The following is a 27,262-nucleotide window of genomic DNA, read 5'->3' as shown; positions in this document are numbered from 1 at the left end:
CTAGGCTCGATTACCACATCGGATGAAACTGCATGACACTCGCACTGAGGCTGATTTCGTTTCATCCCTCATCTGCTGCGCATCTCCCCCACATCCCACCTCCCCGTTCGTGGCTCCCCTCCCTCGCGCCGCCTCCCCACACTTCCCCACATGCGCTCCCTCCTGCCCGCAGGTGCGCCTCCATCCCGCCCGCGACGGGCATAGCGACGCGACAATGGGATGGGCCGGGGAAGGGACCTGGGAGGAAGAGGGAGCTGCAGTGAAGCTCACCGGGTGGCCGATAGGGTGGAGGAGGAGCGGAGAGGGGTTGTTGGCATGCAGCCGGAGCTCTGGATGAAGCTCCAATGGTAGTCCGCGGTGGGGGAATCGATTCGGCTGTGGTAGGGCTCGTCGGGGGCCTGTGGATACTGGGCGGAGTTTGAAGACATGGCGAGGAGGTCCTGAGCACGCGAAATTGGAGCGAGGGCGGTGAGGATTGCCGGAGCGGTGGCGGCTCTGCACGGCTTCACCGAGCAGGAAGGAGGAAGAGGAGAAGAAGAGAAAAAGGGGCACTGGGGAGAGGATAAGAGGATAAGGATGAGCATGTAGGGAGCAGGTGACATAGCTCAACTCATTTTGACCTGAATATGTTGTTTTATAAATGGTTACATAGTTCACATGGCATATTTGATCACACCACCATTAAATAATTTAATATCGTAATCTGTCTACGAAACCGTACAACAACACTATACATAGGGAGGTGATGTTATGGCAGTGTCAAGCTGACGTGACAGCCTTGTTAACTGTGCGACGACACTCCCACTGAGGCTGGCATCAGTGCATTTTTATAGCGATGTTACCAAGGTTAAGAACTAGTTAACTTTATAAGGATGAAACTCATCTCTCATCCTATAAAACTATTTTTTCCCTCTTCATGTAAGAAAATTTGATAGTGTGGTATACAATGTAATGCTAAAACTCTTTATGACCTCTGGGAGCGGGGTGGAGGGTAAAACGAAACCCAGTAGCTTCCAGGATTCGACGGGAACAAAGCGATAAACAGAGAGCGGCCAGCCGGCCAGAGCGCCCGATCGATCCTTTTCGGCCTCGCTGACGCGCTCATCTTTAGAACGCTGGCAGCGACACCTCGTCCAGAAACTGGTCTGTTGAGTTGTTAAAGGTAGCGGTTTGTTGCGCTGAGAAACCGACTCTGGAGAGCTGGAGGCACGGCCCAAGCTGCAGCCGGTAACGCCCAACACGGGCAGTGTGTGTGGCTGCCACTGCCTAGGCTGGAGCATGAGGCTTGAGCTGGGCTCGTGGACTCCGCTGCTGCTGCGGTCGGCGTCGGTCGGCAGAGAAAGACCGACCGCGACGCCGCCGGCGGCATTAATCAAACTGCGACAAAGCGCCAGCAAATCAAAAGCTCGACGACAGGCCGGACGGCGACGTCAGGGACTAGCTGACCACGCAGGCCGCTGGTTTGGCGCCGGGACGGAGGAGAATCGGAGCGACGACGAGCGACGACACGGATCGCAGATTCCGCAGCCGCCGTGCTACTGGGGCACGGGAAGCGGCCGTGCTACCGTTACCATTTCAGGGAGTGCCAAGGCTGTATGGGCCAGCGCAGATCCCCTGCCTGTTCCCTCGTGCGGCGTCGCGTTCCCGCCTGAAAGGTGCCGCCGAATAACCTGTGCCCTTCAGCAGCGCCTAGGGATGAAAATGAAAGCGAAAATTTTCAGATACCAGGAATCGTTTTCGAAATTTTACCGAAATTTTGGTGTAAACAAAAATGAAAACGGCTACCGAAAATATAGAAACAGATGTGTCAAATCATATAGTTAATGTTATACTCAATTGTTTGATATAATGATATGTTTATCGTTTTGATGGATTTCGATAGTTATTGATGTGTTCTCGACCGCATATTTTCGTTTACGAAATTACCGGAATACCGACATCGTTTTCGTTTCCGAAAATACCATATCGCTTTCGTTACCGATGAAAAATATGAAAGTGAAAGTGGTGGAGCCTTTCGCCGATCGTTTCTGACCATTTTCATCCCTAGCAGCGCCAGCAGAACTCTCATCAATGCAAAAAAAGTCCACATTCAATGAAAAATTATACATCTCCTGTGGATTTTTCGAATCATGTGGTTGCAGCACAGCGCAGTGAACTTTTTTTTTTCTGGCTTGGAGTTTCGCATACTTCTCTTCTGCTGAAAATGTTCGCGTTTCGAAAAAGAAAAAGAGAAAAAGTTCGCAAGGCTAAGCATTTCCCATTCTGGGCTGAGCCGAACACTTGTACCCAAGCCCGCGCTGAAAATACTACCGGCCTGGATTTCGTGGGATGTCCGATTCGCTTCGGCCCAGGCATAGGCTGGAGGCCTGCTAATCAGCAGAACAAGGGTGCGGCCTGCTAATCCCATCCGAGGCGACCCAAACCACGAAGCCCAACACGATTCACGAGGTGCCGAGACGGCCGGCGACGAGGCTTTGGCTCGGTTTCCCCCGCGCGGAATCTATAAGACCAGTATAGGATCAGGAGTTTCGTAGAGAGTTTTATATATTAAATTTTATATGCCACATCAGTATTTTTATGACTTGATATGACCTTTCTGAGGAGAGAGGAGATGGATTTTTATGGGGTTAGAGAAGAGTTTCGTCCACATAAAACCGACATGACACGATTACCTAGTTCTTTATTTTTGAAAACTGTGCAATAAAACTTGCACTAAGACTGGCCTAACACATACTAACAGGCTAAGATTTCGAGCGCGATGCTGAGTTTAAGGTTGATCGTAACTACAACAACTTACGGTCGATTTCTTTTTCCTTCCCCATCCCCGCACCTTTCCCCTTCCTCTTCTCTTTTTTCTCTCTCTTCCCTCTCTTCCTAGATCTAGCCACCCGGCGCTGGCCGTCCGTCCTCCTCCCCATCCCTTCCTCTCCTCCATGGTCGGCCGTCCTCCTCCCCACCCCTTCCCTCTGCCTCCCCCTTCCTCTCTCTCCCTCCCTTCCTCTGCTCCATGGCCAACCGTCCTCCTCCCCCTCCCCTTTTTCTCTGCTCCATGGCCGGCGGCGGGGGAGGAGAGGCGGGCGGGGCCCCTCTGCTCCGTGGCTGGCGGCAGGGGAGGGGAGGCGCGGCGGGGCCTCTCTCTGCTCCATGGCCGGCGGCGGGGAGGGGGAGGCATAGCGGGCCTCTCTCTGCTCCATGGCCAGCGGCGGGGAGGGGAGGCGTGGCGGTCCGGAGGCAAGGAGGGGAGGGGTGGCGTGGCGTGGCGGCGGCAGGGACCGGAGGCGCAGCACCGGGCCAGCGGCGGGGTGGGGAGGAGGCGCCGCCGCTGCCGCCGCGACAGATCCACTTTTTTTTTGCAAAATTTTTTCAACATTTTTTTTGAATTCCTTTGATTTTTTTCGGATGAATATTTTTTAATGATACAAAAAATATTTTCTTGAATTTTTTCTGCTCTCCAAATTTTTTTTCTTGAAATTTTTTTCTGCTCTCCTTTTTTTGCTTGAAATTTTTTTTGTCTCCAAAATTTTTCGTCAAAAAATTTCTCTCTCCATAATTTCTCTTACAAAAAATTTCCAAAATTAGAAAACGACAAAAAAATTACTAAAAATGGAAAAAACCAACGGTCGGAAAATCGACCGCACGGAGCTCCTCCGTGCGGTTGACCGTAAACTAGCGACACCCGATTTCGAGCCCTCTTGTGAGCCGTGGCCCCACGTGGGACTATGTACTATTCATGTGGGATCCATGTACTTTTAAGATGGGGCTCACATACTATTTAGGTGGGATGCATACCTTGACCCCATGTGGGACCTATGTAATGTTTATGCGGGATCCATATGGGACCCACGTACTCTTCCGGTGGGACCCACATACTATTCTGGTGGAATCCATGTGGGACACATGTCCTCTTTATGTGGGTCCCGTATACTATTCGGGTGGGACTCGCATACTATACATGTGGTACTTTTCATGGGGTCCCATGTACTTTTCAGGTAGGACCCACGTGGGACCACGGCTCTATTGAATGAGTCTCTTTATTTTTTTCAAAAAATTATGTTCCTTCTATTATTTGAAAACATAAAATATATTTAATTATTTTTTATATATAAAAGTAATAAATAAACTTTGTATATTACGTTCACATACATATGGTAACTCTGCGAATTTTTGGACTTTGCTTTCACTTCGTAAACTCGCAAAATATAATCGAATTATTCATTCATTGCTAATTTTGTCTTTTTTTCATACTAAAAGCAATATTCAATGTACACTAATCCATCAACTATACCTACTAACACACAAAAAATAGTGAATCTCTAACAAAAATAATATGTACCTCTATACTAAAAATGCCCGTAACTTCCACGCTCTTGGACTCTGAACTACTATACTGATTCAATATTCAATGTAACTTTAATATTTGTTTCAATACATTGATATGATGTTGTTTTGAACATAGCAGGGGATAACATTTTTCCATTATTACTTTAGCCCCCCCCCCCGCGTCGTCCCCAGGGGCGACTCGGGCGCGTCGCGCCCCCGACCGCCGCCGCCCCCACCCCGGCCTTCCCCTGCCCCTCGCCGCTGCCGGAGCAGCCGCCGGAAGTCCGCGCGGCTGCTGGGATGGCGGCGGCGGGCCCTTCTCCTATTTCAACGTGCCACGGTCTCCGTTCTCCACGCTGCCTAGGCTGCCGACCCTTTACTTCGCCGGCGCTGCGCCACCGCGGCCACGGCCCTCTGGAGCTCCTCGCGCAGCTGCTCAGCACCTGCGGCATCATCCCTACCCCCTCCTGTAAGCAGCTCGGCATACAGGGGCCTCGCCCCCCCCCCCCCCCCCAAAGATTTGGGCGGGGTTCGCCGTGTCCTGTGGTCATCGTCCTCCACACCGCCGTGCCATGTGGTCGTCGCCCAACAGCAGTCCTCGCATTGTTGCTTGGACGGCTGCCTGGCAGCGGCGGCGAGGGGGTCCTTCCTTCCTGCTCCCGTAGATCTGGGCGGAGGCTTCCCTCCTCATTGCCGGTGGCCGCCGCCCACTGCCCCCCACCCTCCACTCTCCGCAGCTCGCGGTTCCGGATTGGGGGCGCGGGGATCTGGTGCTGCGGGGCCCACCTTCATCGGGGTCCCCTTCTCGGTGCTGCCGGTGAATGGTGGTGGCCTTCGGTGCGCCTTGCTGCCGCTTCGTCATCTTCTGACTGCAGTCTGCAGTGATGGCCGTGCAGCTTGGGGCTACAAAAAAGGAGCTCAAGGTGAAAACCATGACCGACATGCTGTCGGTGCTCTCGACGGCGGCATCCGAGGACGTCGCTCACCTCCTTGGAGGCGTCGACTTAGCTCTTGAAGGTGACCCCAAGCTAATCCGGCGCTGGTTCTGGTGCAAGGCTGATTCATACTGTGGTCTTCCATTATGGGTCGGGCGGGTGTACTCCATTTGGTGCATCTGCTTTGTTGGCGCGCTCCTTGCAAGTGGTGACATCAAATTTTATGCCGGTTGTTTTCACTTTTCACTGTCCCCCTGCAAGGTTTCCTCCCCTTGCACGGCGTTGGACAGTGGTACATGGGAGGCCGGATGTGCTTTTAAAGGTGGCTCTGATTGCATCGAAGAGGAGATCGTCATTTCCGCGGCGTAGCTACGAGGGTTGGTGTGGAGGTGCAATGACTGTGGTGTCTCTGGTGAGTATGTTGTTCGGTGGTGGCTCCCATTGTCGATCGGTAGCTGTCTTACTGTTGGCAGGATACTGAGTGTCTCTTTGCCCTGTTGTTTCCATGATCCTTGGTTGGGTCGCCTCACCAAATGCCGGGTTGCGAGACCATGATCCCCTCTCTTGGATCTCCTCGTTTTCCTCTCTACGGCCCTCCCCCTTTGAGGATTCCTCCCCTTAAATGGTGTTGGAGGCTCGTCGACTGGATCCTGGATACGCTCCATAGGTGGTGTAATCACGATCGTCGTCTGTCGGTATCGACTCTGAGCTTTACGGTCGCTTGTGGAATGGAGATAGATGGGGTACAGATGTGCGGATGTGGCTTTGTTCACTAGTAAGTGGCTTGCCTATGTGTCTGATGGACAATTGTTAGCCTTGTACCTCTCTCTTCTGTATTATTTTTCCTTCTTTTTCCCATCCTCTTCTTCTCATATTGTACAACCCCTGTTATGCCGGGGTGTACTTGTATTGGCGACGCTTTGCCTCTTCAATTAATATAGTAGGTAGGGATCCCTCGGAAATTATTCGAAAAAAAATTATTACTTTAGGCTACTATAGGCGCCCATAGTAATATCCCCTTCCCGCGCCCCAACTCCGACCAGGTCGCCGCCGTCCGCCCTGCTCCCCCAAACCCACGTAGGCTCATAGCGAGGATCCCGAGGAGCATCGACCACCACCACTCCACCACCCGTCGATGTGCGGCAGGGCCCGGTGCACCCTCAGCGCGGTGCAGGCCGCCAGGGCCTTTGGCTTCCGGCTTCCCCACCACCACCGCGGCCGCCGGTCCCGGCGGCGGCGCGGGGGATGCCCCCGCCATGCGGACGCTCGACCTGGACCGGTAAGACCATTCTCGAGGTAGGGGGGAGTCTTCGTCCGGTCAGCTCCGTCACTTATCAGGTTTCGTTCTCGGTTGGGCCGCAGGTTTCGGCCATCGTACAACGTGTCCCCGGGGGCATACCTGCCGGTGGGCACCGTGCGGGCAGAGCCGGCGGGCGGCGGCGACGGAGGACGAGGGGATGACAAGGCGGAGCCGGTGATCCAGTGCATGAAGTGGGGGCTGGTTCCCAGCCGGCAAGACCGAGAAGCCCGACCATTTCAGGATGGTATGTATAGCCTTATGAATTGGCTGCTTAATCGTCACAACGTTTGTGTTCTTAAGCCTGAATTGGTTGCTGTGGATCAAATCTTTCCTTTGTTTAAAGTTAGTTTATGATGATAATACAGGGAGAAATCAAATATATAGAACTGCTAGGGGAATGCAACTAAAAGGGGTACAAAGTAGGTCTTGTTTTTGCCATGTTTTAGCATTTGCATTGTAGCTTGACATTCTAATGTGATTTTCCTTCTTCCTAATTTTGACATTAGCAATGCGTGGCTAAAATATTGGTAAGTTGAGTACGTTATATTTTTAAATTTTAAATAATGTGTGAAGTACTGAACTTTATGTGCAACCAATGTGTGTGACGTACTTCTTATCACTTATTAATGTTGAGAGTACACATTAGAGTTTGCAGAAATTCAAAGGTGTACATTGTGAATTTGTGAGTGGCAAAATTGATAGTGTGGTATACAATTTAATGCTACAAAACTCTTTATGACCTCTGGGAGCGGTGTGGAGGAGGGTAAAACAAAAGTGGTCAGTGTAGCAGATTCGTTAAAGATAGGTGCATGGTGTCATTGGCAGGACGGGAGAGCCGTCACACCAAGGTGAAAACAATATGGGGTTGCAATCAAACGTCTACTGTTATTAACAAAAATAAAAATAAAGGCAGTTCAATTAGCACATACTGTTATTATCTATTCTTTTCCCTGGCCGCCACCGGCTGATCAATATACGGTCAGTATCACGCCGGCGGCAAACACTTAATAGTTCAGGAGAAGGGAGCTTGTGATCCAGACTTATATAAGAAAAGGATGGAGCACATTTTCTCTTTCTTTGGTTCCCCTACCATCAAGTACTGTTGCGCAACTTCCTCGTACACTCAAATTATACACGGAAAAAGCAAAGAAAAAAAAAGAAGGAAAGAAAAACAGGAAGGCCTTATCCACAGCCACACACCGCCACCCTCACTCTGAGACACTCGCACCCTCTCGCGCACGCGCCCGGCGCACACCGTACCATGGCCGCGGCGGCTTCTGCTTCCCTGCTCCGCCTCGCCACCCCGATCCGCTCGCCGCGCCCCGGCCTCCCTCGCCACGCCGCCGCGCGGCCGCGGGGCGCGCGCCTGGCGCCGGCGCGGGCGTACAAGGTGACGATCGAGCACGGCGGCGAGTCCCGCGTGGTGGAGGTGGAGGAGGACGAGACCATCCTGTCCCGCGCGCTGGACGAGGGCCTGGACGTGCCGCACGACTGCAAGCTCGGCGTGTGCATGACGTGCCCGGCGCGGCTGGTCGCCGGGGAGGTGGACCAGAGCGACGGCATGCTCAGCGACGACGTCGTGGCGCAGGGCTACGCGCTGCTCTGCGCCGCGTACCCGCGTTCCGACTGCACCATCCGCGTCATCCCCGAGGACGAGCTGCTCCAGGTCCAGCTCGCCACCGCCGACGACTGATGGCGCCCCGCCGGCGGCGAGCGGGCCGACCGGGCAACAGCCTCCGGCAGCGTGTAATAATAATGATCCGAGACTTGTCCACCTCTGTCGATTAGCTCTAGGGACACAAACTTTTTCTGAGAATGGTTAGTGCAGTATGCCTCTTTGCTAAATTTCTTGTCAGTTCTGTGTGAGAAGTAAGAATTTTGATGGAAATAGGAAAATCCATCATTTGGCTAACATGTGGTGAAACACAGAATCAACCATTTATTATTTTTTCTGGAATTACAACCATTGATCCGAAACTGACAAGAAGCTAGCATTGAAACTTCATTTTTCATACAGTAGAGTCCAGTTGGGAACAGAGTCATGTTACAACTTACAACATAGGAAAAATACATTGCTTCATAAGCTTCGGACTAAAGCAAATATACATTGCTTTGTAAGCTTCGGATTTATTTATCGCAACAAAGCTTGGTCTGGTAACATCTTCAGTTTACATTGCCTGCAACCAATTCACAGAAATGGGATGCATCAGATCATCAATGTAGTGCTCATATGCTACTGGGTGCCACATTTCCCTCTACTTTCAGTTCCATTATGGTTTTTGCGCAGCTGCCTTCTCAGTTTCCAATAGCAACAGCAGATTACTGTATACTGCTGGGAACTGAGAGCGTGCCGGCACTGTCAAAGAGCATCAGACACAAATATGCCAAAAAAAAAGACATGTACTTACAGGCTAAAGCAGAAATAGCTAGCACATCATGCTCTCTAATTACTCATCACTGCCTGCAGCTGAGCTAGTAACTTCTAGGCCATTGCCTGCAACAGAACCAAAGCCGGGAGTTGTGTTTATGCGTAGCAGGAAAAGGTAACCGAAAGGTAAAGGTAAACAAACGCAACACTCCCGACTAACGATCAATAAACCTCTGAATGCAAGACTAAATGGGTAAGAACGTTATAGAATGTGACAGTGCTGCAAAGTCCAGTACCAAGAATGGACAAATATGCAAAGCAGTGGACTAAACCCTCTTTGAGGAACCTCGATCCACTAACTAATTGACACTTGTGTCCCACAATAAGTTTTACAATTAACAAAGAAGCAGTTGTCATTTTCGACAAAGAAGCGCTTGCCAAGCTCTTCCGGACGAGCTCCTTCCGGACATGGTTTACACTTACACAGAATACGCAAACAGATAACAGTCAAAACCTACAATCACTAACTCAACTCCTAAGCCCTGATTTGTTTGCTATCTGTTGTCTATACTTTACATCTTTTACCAGTGTAAAACTGATACCAGGTAACAAAGCTGTAACCAGTTTTCAGGAATCATAACACTGTTTCCGAGCATGTGTGCTACTTTTAGAAGAACCTAGTTAGGACTGACAACAGCACATATACAAAATAGCAGAGCAGTCCACTTCAGTGCACAGACGCACTGAAGATGGTGTTTACCCAGTACGAGTAGTCCACTTTAGTTTCGTCTTTTCTGATACGGGATGGAAAAGCTGCAGTGTTTTCCTGTTTCTGTAGCTCTCTAAGTCTGGAACCCAGCCAGGCTACTTGTACATGTTTCTAACTCTTTAATGAAAAAGGCAGAGCACCTGCCATTCATCTAAAAAAAAACAGCACATATGCAAGTACCTTGAAATAAGTTGACCAGATAATACACTAGAAAGGGCAATTGAACATTAAATTACCACACCTTAACAGATTATGTTCGCTTGGCTTGTCAGCCAACTAGCCAGCAGTGTTTTCTCTCATACCACCAGCCACCAGCCAGCCAGCCAGCAGTACTTTTCTCTCGTAACAAATTAGCACCAGCCACCAGTCACAGCCTAGCAAACAGCTAAGTGACCTTATAACTGTGCATTGCACGAAAATGCATAGCTGTAGCCAAAATCCCATGGGAGAAAAAAAAAACTAACACTATAACTTAAAAGCCAAGTTAGCAACAATTAACTATAAGTAGGGAATCAATATGCACAGCCAACAATTCTGCAAATTTTCAGATGAACATCATAATACACAGGTTGTACAAATAGCACCTTGCATGGACTGAGATCCAAGCAAGGCTTAGGCAATGGGGACTGCATCGGAACTATGCTCAAATATCATACTTGCTGTAGTCCCGTGATCCAAACACCCCCTCAGAAGCAACAGGTCCCAGGACTATTTGTTCTGTTTTTGTAGAAGTGGTCTCTGTCGAAACTCAATGGAACAGTCTGTACTCTGTTCTCTATCCAATTCAGAACTTTCGAGGTTGTGGACTATTGAATAGATACAGTTCTAGCTAATCGCAACAAACATGGACCCAGATTTTCATCAATCTGACATTCTGACGATGAGAAACGCAACACGAAAGTGCGGTATCTGCAACCCCGCTCGATCACCGTCGAACAGACTAGAAACTGAGATATCGAGAGCAGTGCATCTCTCACCGTCGGGGTCGAAGAAGAAGACCTGGCGCGTGCGGCCGTCGGGCTGCGTCTTCTCGAACAGCTCGGTCCCGCGCGCCTTGAGCCCGGTCACGAACCCGTCGTAGTCGGCGACGGAGAAGGCCAGGTGGTGGCGCCGGGGCAGCTGCGCCGGCGGCGCGCCCTCGGCGCCGGGCCCCACCGCGACGGGGGCCGCGGCTGGGTCCCGCTCGATGAGGTGGAGCGCGACGTCGGGGGAGCCCGGGAGGCGGAGCCAGGCGACCTGGAAGCCCGAGTAGGTCGGGGACGGCACGCGCTCGAACCCCAGCACGGCCTCGTAGAAGGCCGCGAGGCGGGCCACGTCGGAGGTCTCCCGCGCGATGTGGTTGAGCTGCAGCGTCGCCATCGGAGGAGAGGGGGAAGAGAAGCGTGCGGGCTTGGGAGCGGCGCGGCCGGCGAGGAAGCGTCTGGTAGTAGTGGACTAGTGGAGCTGTGATTGTCTCGTGTGTGAACTGTCAACTGCCAAGGGGTGAGGCAGGGGGTTATTTAAGGCACTGTTTAGATATTTACCCGTAAAATCTGTAAACGCAAAAAAAACATCACATCGAATATTTTGACACATGCATGGAATACTAAATGAAGTTTATTTATAAAAAAATTTGTATGGATGGGTTGTAAATCGCGGGACGAATCTAACGAGCCTACTTAATCCATGATTTGCAACAGTGATGCTACAGTAACCATCCGCTAATTATAAATTAATCATAGATTAACTAGCATCATTAGATTCGTCTCGCGATTTACAACCCATCTGTACAAAAAGTTTTGTAAATAGACTTCATTTAGTAATTCAAATTAGTAAGATTCCTTTACAAAAATTTTACACATGTTTAGTTCATTTTGCAAAGGAATCTTGGTCATTTGAAGTACTAAATGAAGTCTATTTGCAAAACTTTTTGCATAGATGGGTTGTAAATCGCGAGACGAATCTAATGATGCTAAATAATCCATGATTAATTAATAACTAGCGGATGGTTACTGTATCATCACTGTTGCAAATCATGGATTAAGTAGACTCATTAGAATCATCTCGCGATTTACAGACCATCCATGCAAAAAGTTTTGTAAATAGACTTCATTTAGTACTTCAAATTAGTAAGATTCCTTCGCAAAATAATACGTTTACGATGTTTTTGCATTTACAGGTAAAGAAATAAACAGGGGCTAAACACGGCCTAAATATTTGCCATCCGTAAGGATGGCACTCCTTGATATGTTAGTTTTGCATGTGCTCCTATATTTTTGCCACCAAATCTACTGAAAGCTAACAGTTTTGCCACTTTCTCCGACATGGCAGGGCACATAGGTGCTTGCATCGGCAGCCTGCGTGGGAAAGGATGGTTAAAGGTCCAGGTTGCCCCTGCCCTTATCCTTATCCCCAGCCCGTGCCGAGTCATCTTGCACTCGAAGCCTTGTCCATGCCGCTTCGGCCGCACCATGGCCCAGGCCGGAGTCGGCACAGACCGTGCACGACATGTGCGCCTTCGTGGGAAGGGCGCGGCGGGTGCGCGCCTCGTGGACTGGGACCTCGACGCCGTGCTCGATGCGGCCGTGTGGTGGACGTGCACCGTCGACGAAGGGGAAGCTGCTCGGGTGGTTCCCGTTCGTCGTGGACTTCCAGTGCTCCGGCGACACCGACGTGGCCGTCTTTGACCACAACATTTGGAGCATTTGGTGAAACTTGGGCCCAAGGATAGGGACGCCGCCGGAGCTGGTGCCGCTGCTTCTGCTCGTCTTGCACCGGCGGGGGTGGTGTTCTGGTACAGGAACTGGGTAATTGCGGGGGCGAAGGAATATGTAGTTGTAGGCGAGGTAGCTAGCAGACTAGTGCAAGCTATGCAAGGTTCGGTGATGCAATCCGAAGTGCTCTTGGTTGCTCCATTGATCGATATCCGTGCATGTCTCCGCACTGCTTGTTTTCCGTGTCAGGCAACTGTAGCTGCCATGCGCCGGAGATCCAGCATATTTTCGTATCAGGTGACCATAGCTGCCATGCGCTGGCCATCAAGCGCCGTCCGTGATCAGGGCAGGGCGACACGCCTACACGCGCCGCCCGCGCGGCCACGATCCGCGGCCGAGACCAGGCGGTCTGCCTGCACGCTCCGCTCGCGGCCCGGGCTTGGCGGCCGGCCAGCCCACGCTGCCCGCGGCTGGGGCCTGCACGCGTGCGCTGAGCGCGGGGAGCAGGTCGGAGCACGGCCGTCGGCGCTCACCGCGGGGAGGAGGTCGGGGTACGGCCTCCCGGCCGACGCGTCTGCCGTGACTGCCGGCGTGAGCACGCAACAGGTAGAGGGAGCTGGTGGACACGTTGGTGGCCGGCGGGCAGGCATAGGCTGGGTCGGCGAGTGAGAGCGCGGAGGGGAGCGGACGCGCCAACGCGTGCACGACGAGGAGCAGGAGGAAGACGAAGACTGATAAGGATAAGGGCAGGGGCAATCTGGTCATTTCCCATCCTTTGCCACGCAGGATGCCGAGGCGAGCGCCTACGTGCCCTGCCACGTCGGAGAAAGTGGCAAGACTGTTAGCTTTCAGTAGGTTTGGTGGCAAAAATGTAGGAGCACATGCAAAACTGGCATATCAAGGAGCGCCATCCGTAAGGATGGCAAATACTTAAATAACCCTGAGTTAGGCCAACGCGCTTCACATGTGTGGAGGAGCTAGGCGAGGGTTCGCGTGGGATGATTCAAGCACGTCTTGTTTGTGTTCGTTTTCATGTTTGGTACTCCCACCGTTAAAAAAAAAAAATGTAAATCTCGTTTCTCGAGGAATTAAACTATTTCAATTTTGATCAAATTTATATAAAATAGTACTAATGTATATATATTATAACATAAATATTTTTAGATTAATCATATAATATATTTCTATACTACATCAATTCGAAAACACAAATGTTAGTATTTTTTATAAATTTAGTCAAAATTAAAAGTGTTTGACTTCTCGGAAAGCGAGATTTATATTTTTTTTTTGAGACGGAGGGAGTACCCTGTAAGACGTGTGATTCAGTGTTTCGTATTTTTCATGTTTGGTTTGCGAGTTGCGACTTGCGAGTCTCAAAATACTCAGTCAAGCAGCTTAATCATGTGGCACAAACTATGCAGGTTGCAGGAACAACAAATTGCAAGTATATTTCAAAACATCAGATACGAATGCAAGCTACGGTAACCCTAAAACATCAGATACCAATGCCAACGGCAAAACGGGAGTGGACCATATATTTAAAATCACACGGAAATTAGAGAAATTCCATTTATCTTCGAAGACATTGCATATTGCATTTAGACACGAGAGTTGGCAATGCTCTCATTAGTACAGAGCGATATATCAATATCTGACTACACTTGGCCTCGGGAAAATCTGCTAATTTTCCTCTGCTTTCTGAGAAGCTTTCCTCTTTCGACTTTTGAGGGCATACATACAATAAAATTACATGTAAAATAAATCTATAAGCGAACATTGCTGATCAGCAATGCTCCACTTGTACTCCCCACGTCCCATCTTCATTCATCAGTGCCTTATCGACACACTGACTGATGATCAGCGGCCCCATCTCCTCTTGAAGTTGCATTCATCGTCGCTTGAATCCTCACGACTCCTGGAACCGTTCCTCGATGCCTGGCGGATATGCTTGGCGCCATATACCGGAGAAGGATGGCGCATTCTCTTCCTCCTCGAGTGACTCATCATGGTCGACCCTGCCAGAACGCCCATGGTGCTGTCTCTCGGAGCCTGACCTTGCTCTGTTCCTTGATTCTAATCCATGAGAAGATCCCAGTTGGCGGTTGCGCTCTGATGATTGGGGCTGAAAACCACTGTCCTTAGGTCTCTCATCCTGCCTTGGACGTGTTGCAACAGCTTCACTGCCCCGGTAATGCATGGGCTGAATTTCAGGCCTAAAGAAATCGACAATATGAACAATTAGCTTCGCAACGGATAGGGGAGCTCTCAATGACTGGAGCAGAGTACAATTCAGCAGAAGAGCAGTCTTTACTGAGGAGCCTAATATACAATACATACCTTTGATAACTTGCTGGATAGCCTTGCATGGCAAGAACCTGCGGTGGCATGCTATTGAAGGAATTTACACCATATGGGTCCATTGGATAACCACCATAAGGCATCCCCATAGAGCTGTACATTAAGGTTCAGGTACCCAAGGATACCCACTGACAAAAGGGTTGTAATATGCAGGGTCAAATGGAACGTTGTAACTATAGTCAACATTGTCAGGCTGAACGTTTTTAGTTACGTCTGCCTTCTTCCGCTTCTTCTTCAGTTGATTTGTCCTAGTGGCATTGTGTTCTAGGGCCCCTGAAACAGTAGTGACCTTTGATGTCGATCCACTTCCATCTTTTACTTTGAGGACTTCAGCACTTGCTACAGCCTTTTCTACTGACACTTCTGCAGAACCTTTTGTGGCTGCTGGAATCCATCATCAGGTGCAAATGCTGCTGATAGCTGGAGGTTCGTTGATTGCTTCATCTTCCTTTCTGAGGTAGCAGAAGGGATATGGCTCTGTAATCTGGAATCAAGGTTGCTTCCTGACGAACTTCTGTGCTTGGTTGTACCACTTCCACCGCTGCTAGCCCATGTTCCCAACATATTGCTGATTGTGCTCCGAAGTTTATGATTGGGAATGAGGTCATCTGCTAGTGCCTTGACTCCACAAAAGCACTTTGATTCCGTAATAATGTAATCCCGAATGCCTGACAAAAGGTAAACAGAAAGTTGTTCCTCATCTGTTCGAAGCATATATTTACTTGACACGGAAACAACTAGATATTGCTATTACTAAAACAAACTTGGAATGTAACACATCTCGAATATTTTTGGATCTTAGCGACATGTGCATCTGGAGTATATGAAAACCACTTACATTTATTACAAAAACAGTCAAAACAGCACTTGCTTGTCAACACTGCATCTATCATCACTTTTTTACACAGTCGGCAGTGGAGCTCTGCTGGCAAGTCATCAACAGCACTCACTGGTGCAGCTGGGACAAGTTCTTCCAGAATGCCATTGACAGGACTTACAGTTACTACTGGGGGAAGACACCGACTCATTTTATTATTGTCTAACTTGGGATCATCAATGGTGGTGCAATGGTGAATAAAATGCCCCGGGATTCTGCATCTGTAGTAGATGTATCCAGGCGGAGGCGTCTTGCTTTCCCGTGCGCAGTGTTGAATGAAATGTCCTGGAATGCCGCAAGAGCGGCAGACATAGCCTGGTGGAGGTGTCTCCCCTTCCAATGGTCCATGACCTTCATTCATCAAATAGAACACATCAAAAGTATGTTTAGAAACACATTGCAATACATAATCCATAACAATGCATATCAATTTGAAATTAAAGGCTTAGCTGTTGTAATGAAAATCAGTTTAAATACTGTCAGATATATCAGGATCATCTTCTTAGTTAGAACTTAAGAGTTAAATGGAATCTGATCTGACCAAGTATCTTAATTCTTAACACACAAAAACCTTTTCATTAACATGACAAAATGATTACTATTGCATCTGTGGATATATGAAAGTACTTCATAACTGCACCCTTCATTATAAAGAAATCGATTTATCTTTTTTTTTCCAGGGCACCTACTTGGTCTGCAATCTTAATACAGCTAGCAGAATATGAGTGAAATTGAAGTAACGAATAATCGTCATTACCATGATTACGTCTAACACTGGGATGCCCTCTTTTAGACAGGTGCTGCTCTCTGATACACCATGTAAAGAGATTGTCAGAATGAAGGCAACAAAAGACTATGAATATTATGCAAGAAAAAGGAATATGATATGCTTACAATTTAAATTCAGCTGCATCTATCACCGCTGCAATTGCAGCATCTTCATCTTGCACTCCTACAAAGGAACATGATTTTGAGTCAGTAACCACTGACTTGCTTGAAGGTGCAGAACATCCTTCTGTGACTTCCTGCCTGCAATTAGTTACACAAAGCTAGTATACTTAGTTATCATTTCTATCCTGCATGTTCTCATTTGATTAAAATTTAATTGAGGCTTGAGCTATTTCAAGGTGACGTTGCAATTGATATCTAATTGGACAGACAGGGTTCGAAGAAACAACCATTTTTTTGGGGGACAGGCCAGAAAGTTCCAATGAAGTGCAGGTTCCACAAGGAAATTCTATGATTGAAATTGTCTGTCTCCTAACTTCTCTATCTAAACAGGGCAACAGTGAATTTAAATGTGAAGTAAAAGATTGAGAAAACATTACACAGGGGACAAGACAATTTTCTCTGATAGTTGTCCAGGAATGCAAATTCTGCGCACCAGCACAGTTGTGTTTTGTAGTACCAATGCTCTTTCATCTGTATATTCTGGATTCAAGAACAAACACAGAAAATAGAAATGTTAACCAATCCACTAAACCAAGCATATTCTTGTATGTGGCAAGAGAATTATTCTCATGTACTCCAAACGATGCATTTAAGAGCCAAACTGAGTTGTTAAGATGTAGACTATGTTCTTTGATTGACAGATTGGCTTAAGTTCACAGTTGGGATATCTCAGTGTGCTATTGAGATGTACCGGATCCATGCGTAGTATCAGGAAAAAAGAAAACTTGAAAAAAAAAATGTTACAATTCACTAACAATTTACGGATACAAAGGTATCCTTCAGGATTGCAAGGTACAATCCTCCAGGAGGATGTTCAGTTACATATGGAAAATCTTTCATCAAGGATTACAGCTTTGCTGAACACCTTCTGAAGCGCATCCCATGGCATGCATGCAAAGAGATTGGAGACCATATATTAAATTGTACAAATTACAGCTCCCACTCTTTTTCTCAGCAATATGCGCAATTAAACCACCATTTTACTGCATGGAATACCTATCCGCAGCCTCAACTGAATATTTTGTGATTGCAAACAAGAACCACAAAACACTGGGCTGAAATTTGATTCATAAACTTCAATTTGCATCAACAATGAAATAGCCCCACAATCAAGGGACCAAAGTACAACACACGATGGGCCTTGGATTGCTCCTGGGCAGAGCTGCCTGGAGCAGGCAGTGATCCCAGGAAGCCGATATCATACACCTAGCGGCTGGCAGCACTATCTGGCGACGGAGCTGTCTAGCAGGTCATGAACCAAACATGCCCAATAAAACAGTATGCAAGTTGCTATGTTCTGAGCAACAATTGCGCACTTGGCATCCACAAATGAACTCCAAAACAAAGTGTACCAGCAACGCTTGAATAGACCTGGTCACCTGATCATGAACAAATTGATGTTGACCAGTGTTTTTAAGGCGTCGACTAGGTGACAAGGCGGTGGTGGCTTGCCTTGCCTAAGGTGTCGCCTTAGTCCGTCTTATCCCGCCTTAGCCCGCCTAGGCGTCGCTTAGGCGATAAGGCGGTGGTGGCTCGCCTCGCTTTAACGCGCTTTAAAAACCATGATGTTGACTACATGTCCTAACTCCTAAAGACTACAGCATGAATCCAAACATCTCAGCAGATACGATCATAGCTAATCTTCCAAAACTGCGATACTAAATGTCAGATGGCACATAAATTTATTAAATCTGTTGTGCTGCATAGAGCAAAGGCAACTAAAATGAGGTTTTACGAGATCATATGCGCTGCTGTATGAGAAATCGAGTAGAACAAAGCTATTGGCGTTAAAACGAACCTTCGCCAGTCTGGGCGTTGGAGATGATAATATCCTCTGTGGGACGGCCGCGGGTTCGCCCACGACCGTGCTTATCACTCGTCTTGATAAGCTGCTTAAGCTCAGAGACAGAGATAAAAGCATGGGGCACTTGCATAGAATAGATATCCTTTTCACTTTTATATTGGTAATACACAACACCCATGATGGATGGGTGGCGAGTCCTCGAGGCCTCTCTTTCTCACAATATTTTCACGAGATGGGCTCAATCTTCTTTTTTCTCGGACGAAATACACGGAAATTCAACAATAGAAGAATCACAGATCAAATCGATCTACGGGATGGGATCGACGACGGCGGGGAGCTCGCGGATCCCTTCGAGTCGAGGCTGGGCGGGCGGAGACGAAGCCTGACGACCGCTTGATTCCTCGGGACCACGCCGGGGGAAGTGCGCTGGACGCTGGACGCCGGGGAGCGGTGGTGCCGGGGCGCCGCTACCAGGGAGAGGAGCGGCCGATTCCGCCGTGTAACGCCGCCGGATCTGGGGGTGTCGCCGGTGCTAGGGTTCCGAGGCTCGTGCGGCAGCTGGGGAGATTGGAGAATTTTGCGGCGGCTAGCGGCGGCGGCTGGGGGCTGATTTTTTTATGAGTAAATTTCACCGGCGGTCCCCAAAAATTTGTCCCGAGATTTCAAGTAGGTCCCGGTACTTTCAAAATGCACGTCGAGGTCCCTGAACTTGTCCCGAGTTCTCATCCCGGTCCCGGTACTCTCAAAATGCACGTCTAGGTCCCTGAATTTGCTAATTCATTTCATATAGGTCCAAATCTCCATAACATGCTCTCCAAACAGTACGATTAAGTGAACTAACAGGTGGGGCCCATATGGCAGTCACACCTCTCCCTTCTCCCTCCTCTCTTGCTCCCAACGTCGCCGCCCATGGTCATGGCCATCTTCAACCTTGAGAATGGGGAAGGGGGCAGGCTCGGGCGAGGGGGTCGCCGGCTCGCCGACCGGGGCGGCGCTGTGCGGGCCCGCGGGCGCTGGACCGGGACCAGGACCTGAGCGGGGCTCGCCCACCAGGGCGCGCCGGCGGTGGTGGCCATGGAGGGCGCCGCCCTCGGGGTGGCACGACATCCAGGGAGCGGGGTAGCCGAGGGTCGCGTGGGACGACGGTCTTGACGGCAGCGCGGCTGGGTAGGGAGGGCGTGGGGCCGGTGGAGGGGCGGCGGGGATGCAGGGTCCGCCGTCGGCGTGGGGCCGTCGGTGGAGGGAGGAGGGAGAAGGGAGAGGTGTGACTGCCATATGGGCCCCACCTGTTAGTTCACTTAATCGTACTGTTTGAAGAGCATGTTATGGAGATTTGGACCTATATGAAATGGATTAGCAAGTTCAGGGACCTAGACGTGCATTTTGAGAGTACCAGGACCGGGATGAGAACTCGGGACAAGTTCAGTGACCTAGACGTGCATTTTGAGAGTACCGGGACCTACTTGAAATCTCGGGACAAGTTTGGGGACCGCCAGTGAAATTTACTCTTTTTTTATTTTTAACTTTTTTAATAATATTTTAATTTTAACCTGCTATGGATTTTATTTACACCGTGTAGCCCGTTTGATCGCGACAGATGTAGTGACGCGACAAGTAGCCTCTGTCGCGCCATCTCTATTGGCGCGACAGGGCTGCCACGCTCGCAGACCACCCCGGCGCTGCGCCAGCAGGGTGCTGATGTGGGCGAGGCTATCACGCCACATGCAATGGCGCGACGGTTCCTAGTGGTCGCGCCATCCAACCTGGCGCGACAAGGATGATCTGCCGCGCCAGCCTCTCTCACAGTCCAGAATGGGCTACATTTTAGCCGGCGTGGCGTGAGAGAAGATTTTTGTCGCGCCACCCAGGATGGTGCGACAAGCACCTCACAGAAGTGGCACTACATGCGTAGGATGCAAGATGATTCTAAATAATTCTACCTTTGATTCTGTCAATTCCAGCATTTAGAAACTTTTCATTGCGGTTGCAATTCCTGAACCCATAAGTCCACCACCTAATATGCCTTCTTCAACGACATCAATACAAACAAGTGGGTGATGAAGATTAACTGTTTGCTTTTGAGCTTGAGCTCTTGCAAACTTCAGAATTTCCCTAACCTCTTCAAGAGGTTCTAGCTTATCAGTCTTGTAAAGACTTTTGATCCATGGCCTCCTAAGTTCATATATATCCAAAGCCCATTGACGAGCAGTATTCACCAAATCATTAGGAGAAGCTAAGGCATCAACTAAACCTAGTTCATGTGCCTCACCACCCTTGATTGGCTTAGATAGCTGGCAAAATGATATATCTTTTATTTTTTTTATTAAAAACTGGATTAGCTGCACGAATGTAAGAGAAAACAGAAATCTGTATACTCAAGGAGCAAAGGAAAAACTGGTGAGCTTACCAACATCATTTCCAGAGATTTTGTCAATCCAGAGCTTAAATTGACTGTTCTACTTGCCCAAATTACTTAATACGAGCACAAATACTTTTACACAAGCACACATAGTTTGTCACAAAGCTAGAAGCACAGTAAGTTTAACATTGGATGAGCCATTCTGCATAGACGAAACGAAGCTTCATTAGTACCAACAATTGCATGTCCTCAAGCATATTCTCGAACTAATGGAATTAAATCTTAGCAACTACACAACTATTTATGGCATTGTGATTCTAAAGTCATTCCATACTAGTATGGAGCCTATTATCCATTACTCCAGAAAAAACATTATGATTCTAAAGTCATTCCATACACAAAAATCATTAGTGCAACTCCGTCATAACTACAATGGAGCCCAAGAATGTCACACCCCATTTCTTTCACTAGTTCTCTTTTTTTTTGCCTTGCATTACTCCAACTAATACTCTCATTGCCACTACCTAACCCTACCAAATGTTCAAGCAAGATGTCTTGGGCCAGACCCCAAAAGCGGGGCCTGAGAGCTGAGCTGGCCCAAAGCCCAAAAATAGATGTGTGCCGTCGCCACTCGTCGCGGTTTTTATATTTTTATATTTTTGTTTTTTACAAAAATATATTTTCATTTCCTAAATTTACAGAAATATACCCCGGCCGCCCCACTGTCGGGCAGCCGGGAACTGGTCGTCCCGTTGCGGGGCAGCAGGGGCTTTTTTGCAAAAAAATTCGCGGAGAATTTGCGCTGAAGCCCCTGGAGGACCGGTCGCCCGACAGCGGGGCGGCCGGCCCGCCAGGCCGCCCGGCAGCGGGGCGACCGCCTCCCAGAGGCCACCGGCCCTTGTTTGCTTCCCCAAAAATTCAGAAAAATATTTTCGGTTTGTCGTAATACTATTCTCTAGTCCCCGTATGTTTGTAGGCAATATTTAAGTACGACTCCACACAGGGTACGTGTACCCCGGTTCTCAGCCCTATGGAGGGTCAGGTGCCTCGCAAGGAGCTCCGTTTCAAGGAACCCAGTTTACCTCTATGACACCAGCTACAGGGACTTTAGGTAAATATGTGGTGCATAATTTTATTTGCTTATATTTTATGGTCGAAGGCTCATACATTACTATTTACACTAAGGATCACAACAGTTCACCGTAGCGGTGCCTTCTTCGTATCACCCTATGCCGCCACCAGGAGTTTATTCCTATCCACCACCACCTCCAACACAGGGTATGTACAATCATTTGTACAGAATTACATTCACCTATTTAACATTGCTTAAAAAAAGATTTTTTGTGATCCGTAGGGTGGTCTTAAGACAACGACGAGGCCTCCTTCGACAACTTTACACGGTTGTTTGCTACGCCTTCCCAGGACGATGATCCCAGCTTGCATACACCTCTGGCTCAGTTACGCCGTCCTGCCAGAGACGTGAGGCCACCGGACCATCATAGCTACCCTACAGATCACGTATACGCACAACGTAAGAGAGGTCGGCATGGTAGGGGTGGTTAGTTGTTGCCACTTGTTTCTCTATTGTTATTATGGACCTGTCGTCTTAATTTTCATATTTTGTACTCAAACTTCGTTTATGCTATCTTGCAATGCAAGCACATTTTTGCAGTACCAATGAACTATTAGACTATTATATGTTATATGAATAGTATTACGACAAACTGAGAATTTTTTTCTGAATTTTTGGTGAAGCAAACGAGGGCCGGCGGCCGCTGGGTGGCGGTCGCCTCGCTGCCGGGCGGCCTGGGGGGCCGGCCGCCCCGTGCTTGGCGACCGGTCCTCTAGGAGCCTCAGTGCAAATTCTCAGCGGAAATTTTTGTAGAAAAGCCCCTGCCGCCCCGCAGCGGGGCGACCAGGTCCCGGCCGCCCAGCAGCAGGGCGGCCGGGGTATATTTCTATAAATTTCGAAAACAAAAATATATTTTTGTAAAAAACGAAAATAAAAAAATAAAAAAATAAAAAAACCGCGCCACTGGTCATGCAGAAACTTGAATATTGATGACTGTTATAGTTTGTCACCTTATTTTTCTGGCGGGTAATAGTTTGTCACCTTATTAAGGCGTCCAAAAAAAGGTCTATCACTCCTTCAAAAAAATCTGTCATTTAAATATTTCAATTTTCGAAATTCAACTTGAATACACAAATACTAGGAGTTCACCACTCATAAATCATTTAAATTTTTAAGTGTTATTGTCGCACATGTTATAGCCTTCGCTACCCTTTATATATTTTTTCGAGAAAAAATCTTTCCATTAACTCATGGGCTCAGCAATGTCGCTGGTCACCAAAACCTCACAATTAGGAGAGCCGTTCCATACAAAGTCATCTAGCTAATCATTGTCCCTTGGCGCTACTAGTTTAGGCCCTGTTTATTCCTAAAAAAATTTCTACAGTACCTATAACATCAAATTTTTGAACACATGCATAAAATATTAAATGTAGTTGAAAAAATAACTAATTACACAGTTCAACTGTAAATGACGAGACGAATCTTTTAAGTCTAATTAGTTCATGATTGGACATTAATTGTCAAATAACAATAAAAGTGCTACAGTATCCAAATCCAAAAATTTTCGCAAACTAATCACACAGTGATCTGGAGTCTCTCCCATACCATTATAACAAATCCAATATAGGACAATATTCATTTTCCATACCACAACTACTACAACAAAATTGTAAATTGCAAATAGTGTTGGTTTTATTTGTCGTTTTTGGTGTGTGTGACACAACTTTGACTCAATTTATAGAAAATACTGCAATATTTGTATCTCCAAATAAATTTATTAAAAAACTAGATTGAAAGACTAATGATATCAATTATATATCATAAATATTAATATTTTTAACATAAAATTAATCAAAATTATTTTTCGAGAAGCAAGAACGACAGCTATTTAGAGACGGAGGGAGTATATACTAATCTCCGTTTCTAAATATTTGGCAACTTTGACCAAACACGTTACCAAGGCAACTCACTTTCTTATGGGTGAAATGACCAAAATGCCCTTTTAATGTTTCTAAAATATTCCTATAGTATTCTTTTAAGGGAAAAATAGAAAAGTGCATCTCGTAAAACATGAATTGTCATGTATTTTGGAACATATAAAGTGACCAAAAGTGACAAGTATTCGGAAATGGACGTTTGTATATAACTTAATTTGTTTCACGTATTATAAACCACGTAAAGAAGAGAGAAAACAAGATGTGGGATAAAAGGAAGTTGCTATAGTGCTAATTTTGTGCTTCAATTCTGTTCCTCTGTTTTTATTTACAAATCATATTAGGTTTGTTCTAAGTTAAATTTGCCCAATTTTGATCAAATTTATAGAAGAAAATAGCAATATTTATAATAACAAATTTATTTCATTAAATTTATTATGAAATATATATTGATAATGTGCATATTGGATAGTATAATTATTGCTATATTTTTCTATAGATTTGATTGAAGTTAGCAAATTTTAATTTAAGATAAATTTAATAGAATATATAAATAAAAGGGTTAATTGGATTGGTACCATTACAATTTCTCAAGATTAGAGATATATCACTACAATTCTTCATATTGGAGATATGCTATTAGAATATATCTTTCCCCACTTTGGGCCCACATACAGTGTATACGAGTTTGGTATTTTCACATATGGACCTATTTGCTCCTCTCTCTCTCTCCCATACGTCCCCATGCTCGTCACGAGCGCTGCTCAGGATCCCTAGCCGCCGGAGTTGATCCTCGTCCCCCGCTGCCGCACGGTCGTCGACCGTGCGGCAGCGGGGGACGAGGATCAACTAAGGCGGCTAGGGTTCCTGAGCGCCGTGCGTGAAGTACTGGAGCATGGGACGTACGAGAGAAAGGAAGAGGGCAAATTGGTCCATACTTGAAAAATATCAAACTCGTATACGCTCCGTGTGGGTCTAAAGTGGGCGAAAATATATTCTAGTAGCATATTTTCAATATGAAGAATTGTAGTGGTATATCTCCGACCATGAAAAATTATAATGATAACAATCCAATTAACCCTAAATAAAAACGGAGCCAGTAACCTTTCAAACGTGGGCGGAATATTTCTTCCTCTAACATTCCGAAACTGTGGCGGAACCACCCAAACTAACTGGGCCCGGGTGCACTGATCTTTGTTGCTAAGCAACTCTGACCCAAATTGGCACTCACCGGTAGTTCCTCGAGTGAAGCCTCGATAAAAGCCACGCTATTCCAGGATCAGCAGACAACACTCACACGAAGGTGAGCCCAGAGATTACAACACAGAATAATTCATACATCTCAGAGTTTGCAGCGGAAAGGAAAATTTATTACAAACTATGTTCAGAGTAGCAAAGTACTACAGAGTTCCAAACTACACAAATTATTCAAGTGTCATAGTCTCAGCGGAAGCAATAAAACATCTAATGAAAGGAAGTGACGTATCGATAAAGCCCATACGAAAAACGTCACTCAGGGGGAAGGGTGGTCAGCACCAGCTGAAGGACCATCCCACTCTACAGACCAACCCGGAGGCAAGGTACACGACCAAGTAAGACTTGCAAACAGATCCTCGAAGTTAGTACCTGAAAAACAGTGCCACAAGCAAGGCTGAGTATACTAATACTCAGCAAGACTGACCCGTCACCGGATATAACATAGTCCGATAACTAGACATGCAAGGCTTTTTGGTTGGTGGGTTTTGTTTTGCCAAAAACGCCACTAAAGGTTGATCCTTATTTTCAGATTTTATTTAGCCATCTTCCAGTTGGATTAACCATTCTAAGTTTGCATCTAACTCTACACAAACATGGTAGAGCAACCATTTAATCAACCAGCAGTATTATCATCATCAAGTTCCACTTGTTACTCTGTGTAACCGAAAACATTAAGCAGTCTCATGCCGTGAGAGGCGGACGATTCCGAATCGAATTTCAACCTGGCCAGGGGAACATAGACCACACGTATGGGAACCAAGTCACCCACACAACATTTCCCCTTTCTTTCCAGTCCGTGGATCCGGGGCACCTTCCCCGGCTACAGAGCCCGACGTCTCTGCACCCGTACGTCCGGACAAAAATAAACCTACCTCTACCAAGAGGGTGCAAGGTCGTTCCACTCGCCGGTCCAATCAGGTACTTCAGCTTACCGATTACCATATTTCTCGACATGTGGCTAGTACTTTCAAACGCTTAACGAAATGAGCCACACCCCGCGACCTTAGCCATTTTTGACTACACCAGCGGGGTATCACAACTACACAACCCCGCCGTTGTCCTTATATTTCAGCAGGAATTAAAGTCAGTCAACTCCTATAATCTCGCGAAAGGCAGGAAAACTCTCGACTTTTACCGTACCTAGTTAGCGGGGCAACTAGTCGAGAAAAAGATCCGGATAACAACCATAGGTACCTAGGGATCATGCACCTAAGGTTTTCGATCAACTCCTAGAAAACGTAAATACGCAATAAAATTATTACAACATATACAAATAGTAAGATGAATATAAAGCGTAAAGTAATGGGATTATGCACCGGGGCTTGCCTTCTTGGGCACTGTTCAAAAGTAGCCTTGGGCTCTTCCGAATATTGGTTCGGGTCTTGATTCAAGTCAGTATAAATAAGAGAAACACTCTCCGGAGTGGTAGTATTCGCGGGCACCAACTCGTAATCACCGCCGAGTAGATTTACCGTTTCTATATGCATGCAGAAATGATATTGTTACAACATGATATAAACATATTTCTTTCCTTCTCTATAAAGTTGTAGTCCGATATAGCATGTGTTTGTTGTGGTGGTCTTAGTTAACTTTATTTTCTGGGCAATCGTTTATAGAGTAGTTATTAAATTTACTTTACTTCATAAAAGAGCTGTGTGGTTTGGTTTTCATTTTTATCATTAAAACATAGCATGCTTTCACTATTTCATAACAACAAATCTACTCATGAGCTAGTGATGAAAAATTAATGTAACACAGATCCGAATTTAAGCATTCATGTATAAATTTCAGCATCTAACCATAAAGCAATTACCACTACTAACTCATGTAGGTAGATCACTCTAGTTACTTCATCTTTTTGTACAGAATGTTTAATATGGATTCTGGTTCTACAAATTTTACGAGAGCAACTTAATAGCATATACTAAGCACTGAAATTTTTCCAGATTCTATACACTTATACAGCAGAGGTGATAAAAAGAATAAAAACAGCAAGCCATTAACAAAGATTAATTCTACAGAAAGTTTTACTAGGGATATGGTTCTCAAATTTTTACCAGAGTCTAATCATGAGCTAGACATACTCCAGAAAAATTATCGAGCTTTATACCCACAAGATAAATTAGTTATGCATTTAACCTAATATGATTTAGCATAAATTTCTCAAGGTGCATTTAACCAGTAATGCATATGAAATTTTTATTACAGATAGAAAATAATCTAAACAAGACCATATCCAAAAACCAAGATCAGTTATGGTATAGA

At 46.9% G+C, this 27,262-nt stretch overlaps 2 protein-coding genes and 1 pseudogene across 2 annotated transcripts; 1 reads left to right on the top strand and 2 right to left on the bottom strand.

Annotated features, from left to right (window-relative positions):
• Positions 1-7,713: 7,713 nt before the first annotated feature.
• LOC120690956 (ferredoxin C 1, chloroplastic-like) lies at positions 7,714-8,500 on the top strand. Its single transcript, XM_039973891.1, has one exon. It carries the CDS (start codon positions 7,817-7,819, stop codon positions 8,246-8,248), a length of 432 nt encoding a protein of 143 aa, XP_039829825.1. The 5' UTR covers positions 7,714-7,816; the 3' UTR covers positions 8,249-8,500.
• LOC120690957 lies at positions 8,472-11,170 on the bottom strand. The gene is made up of 3 exons (XM_039973892.1): positions 10,670-11,170; positions 8,964-9,049; positions 8,472-8,732 (listed from the first exon to the last, which is right to left on the bottom strand). The coding sequence occupies exons 1-2, from the start codon at positions 11,049-11,051 to the stop codon at positions 9,003-9,005; spliced, it is 429 nt and encodes a 142-aa protein (XP_039829826.1). The 5' UTR covers positions 11,052-11,170; the 3' UTR covers positions 8,472-8,732; positions 8,964-9,002.
• Positions 11,171-14,212: 3,042 nt separating this feature from the next.
• Positions 14,213-18,956, bottom strand: LOC120688742 (annotated as a pseudogene).
• Between the last annotated feature and the right edge of the window lie 8,306 nt (positions 18,957-27,262).

The sequence above is a fragment of the Panicum virgatum genome, chromosome 9N (genome assembly GCF_016808335.1).
Source record: "Panicum virgatum strain AP13 chromosome 9N, P.virgatum_v5, whole genome shotgun sequence".
Taxonomy (NCBI): domain Eukaryota; kingdom Viridiplantae; phylum Streptophyta; class Magnoliopsida; order Poales; family Poaceae; genus Panicum; species Panicum virgatum.
The sequence above is the reverse complement of the archived record's forward strand: the minus strand, read 5'-3'. Positions and strand labels throughout refer to the sequence as shown.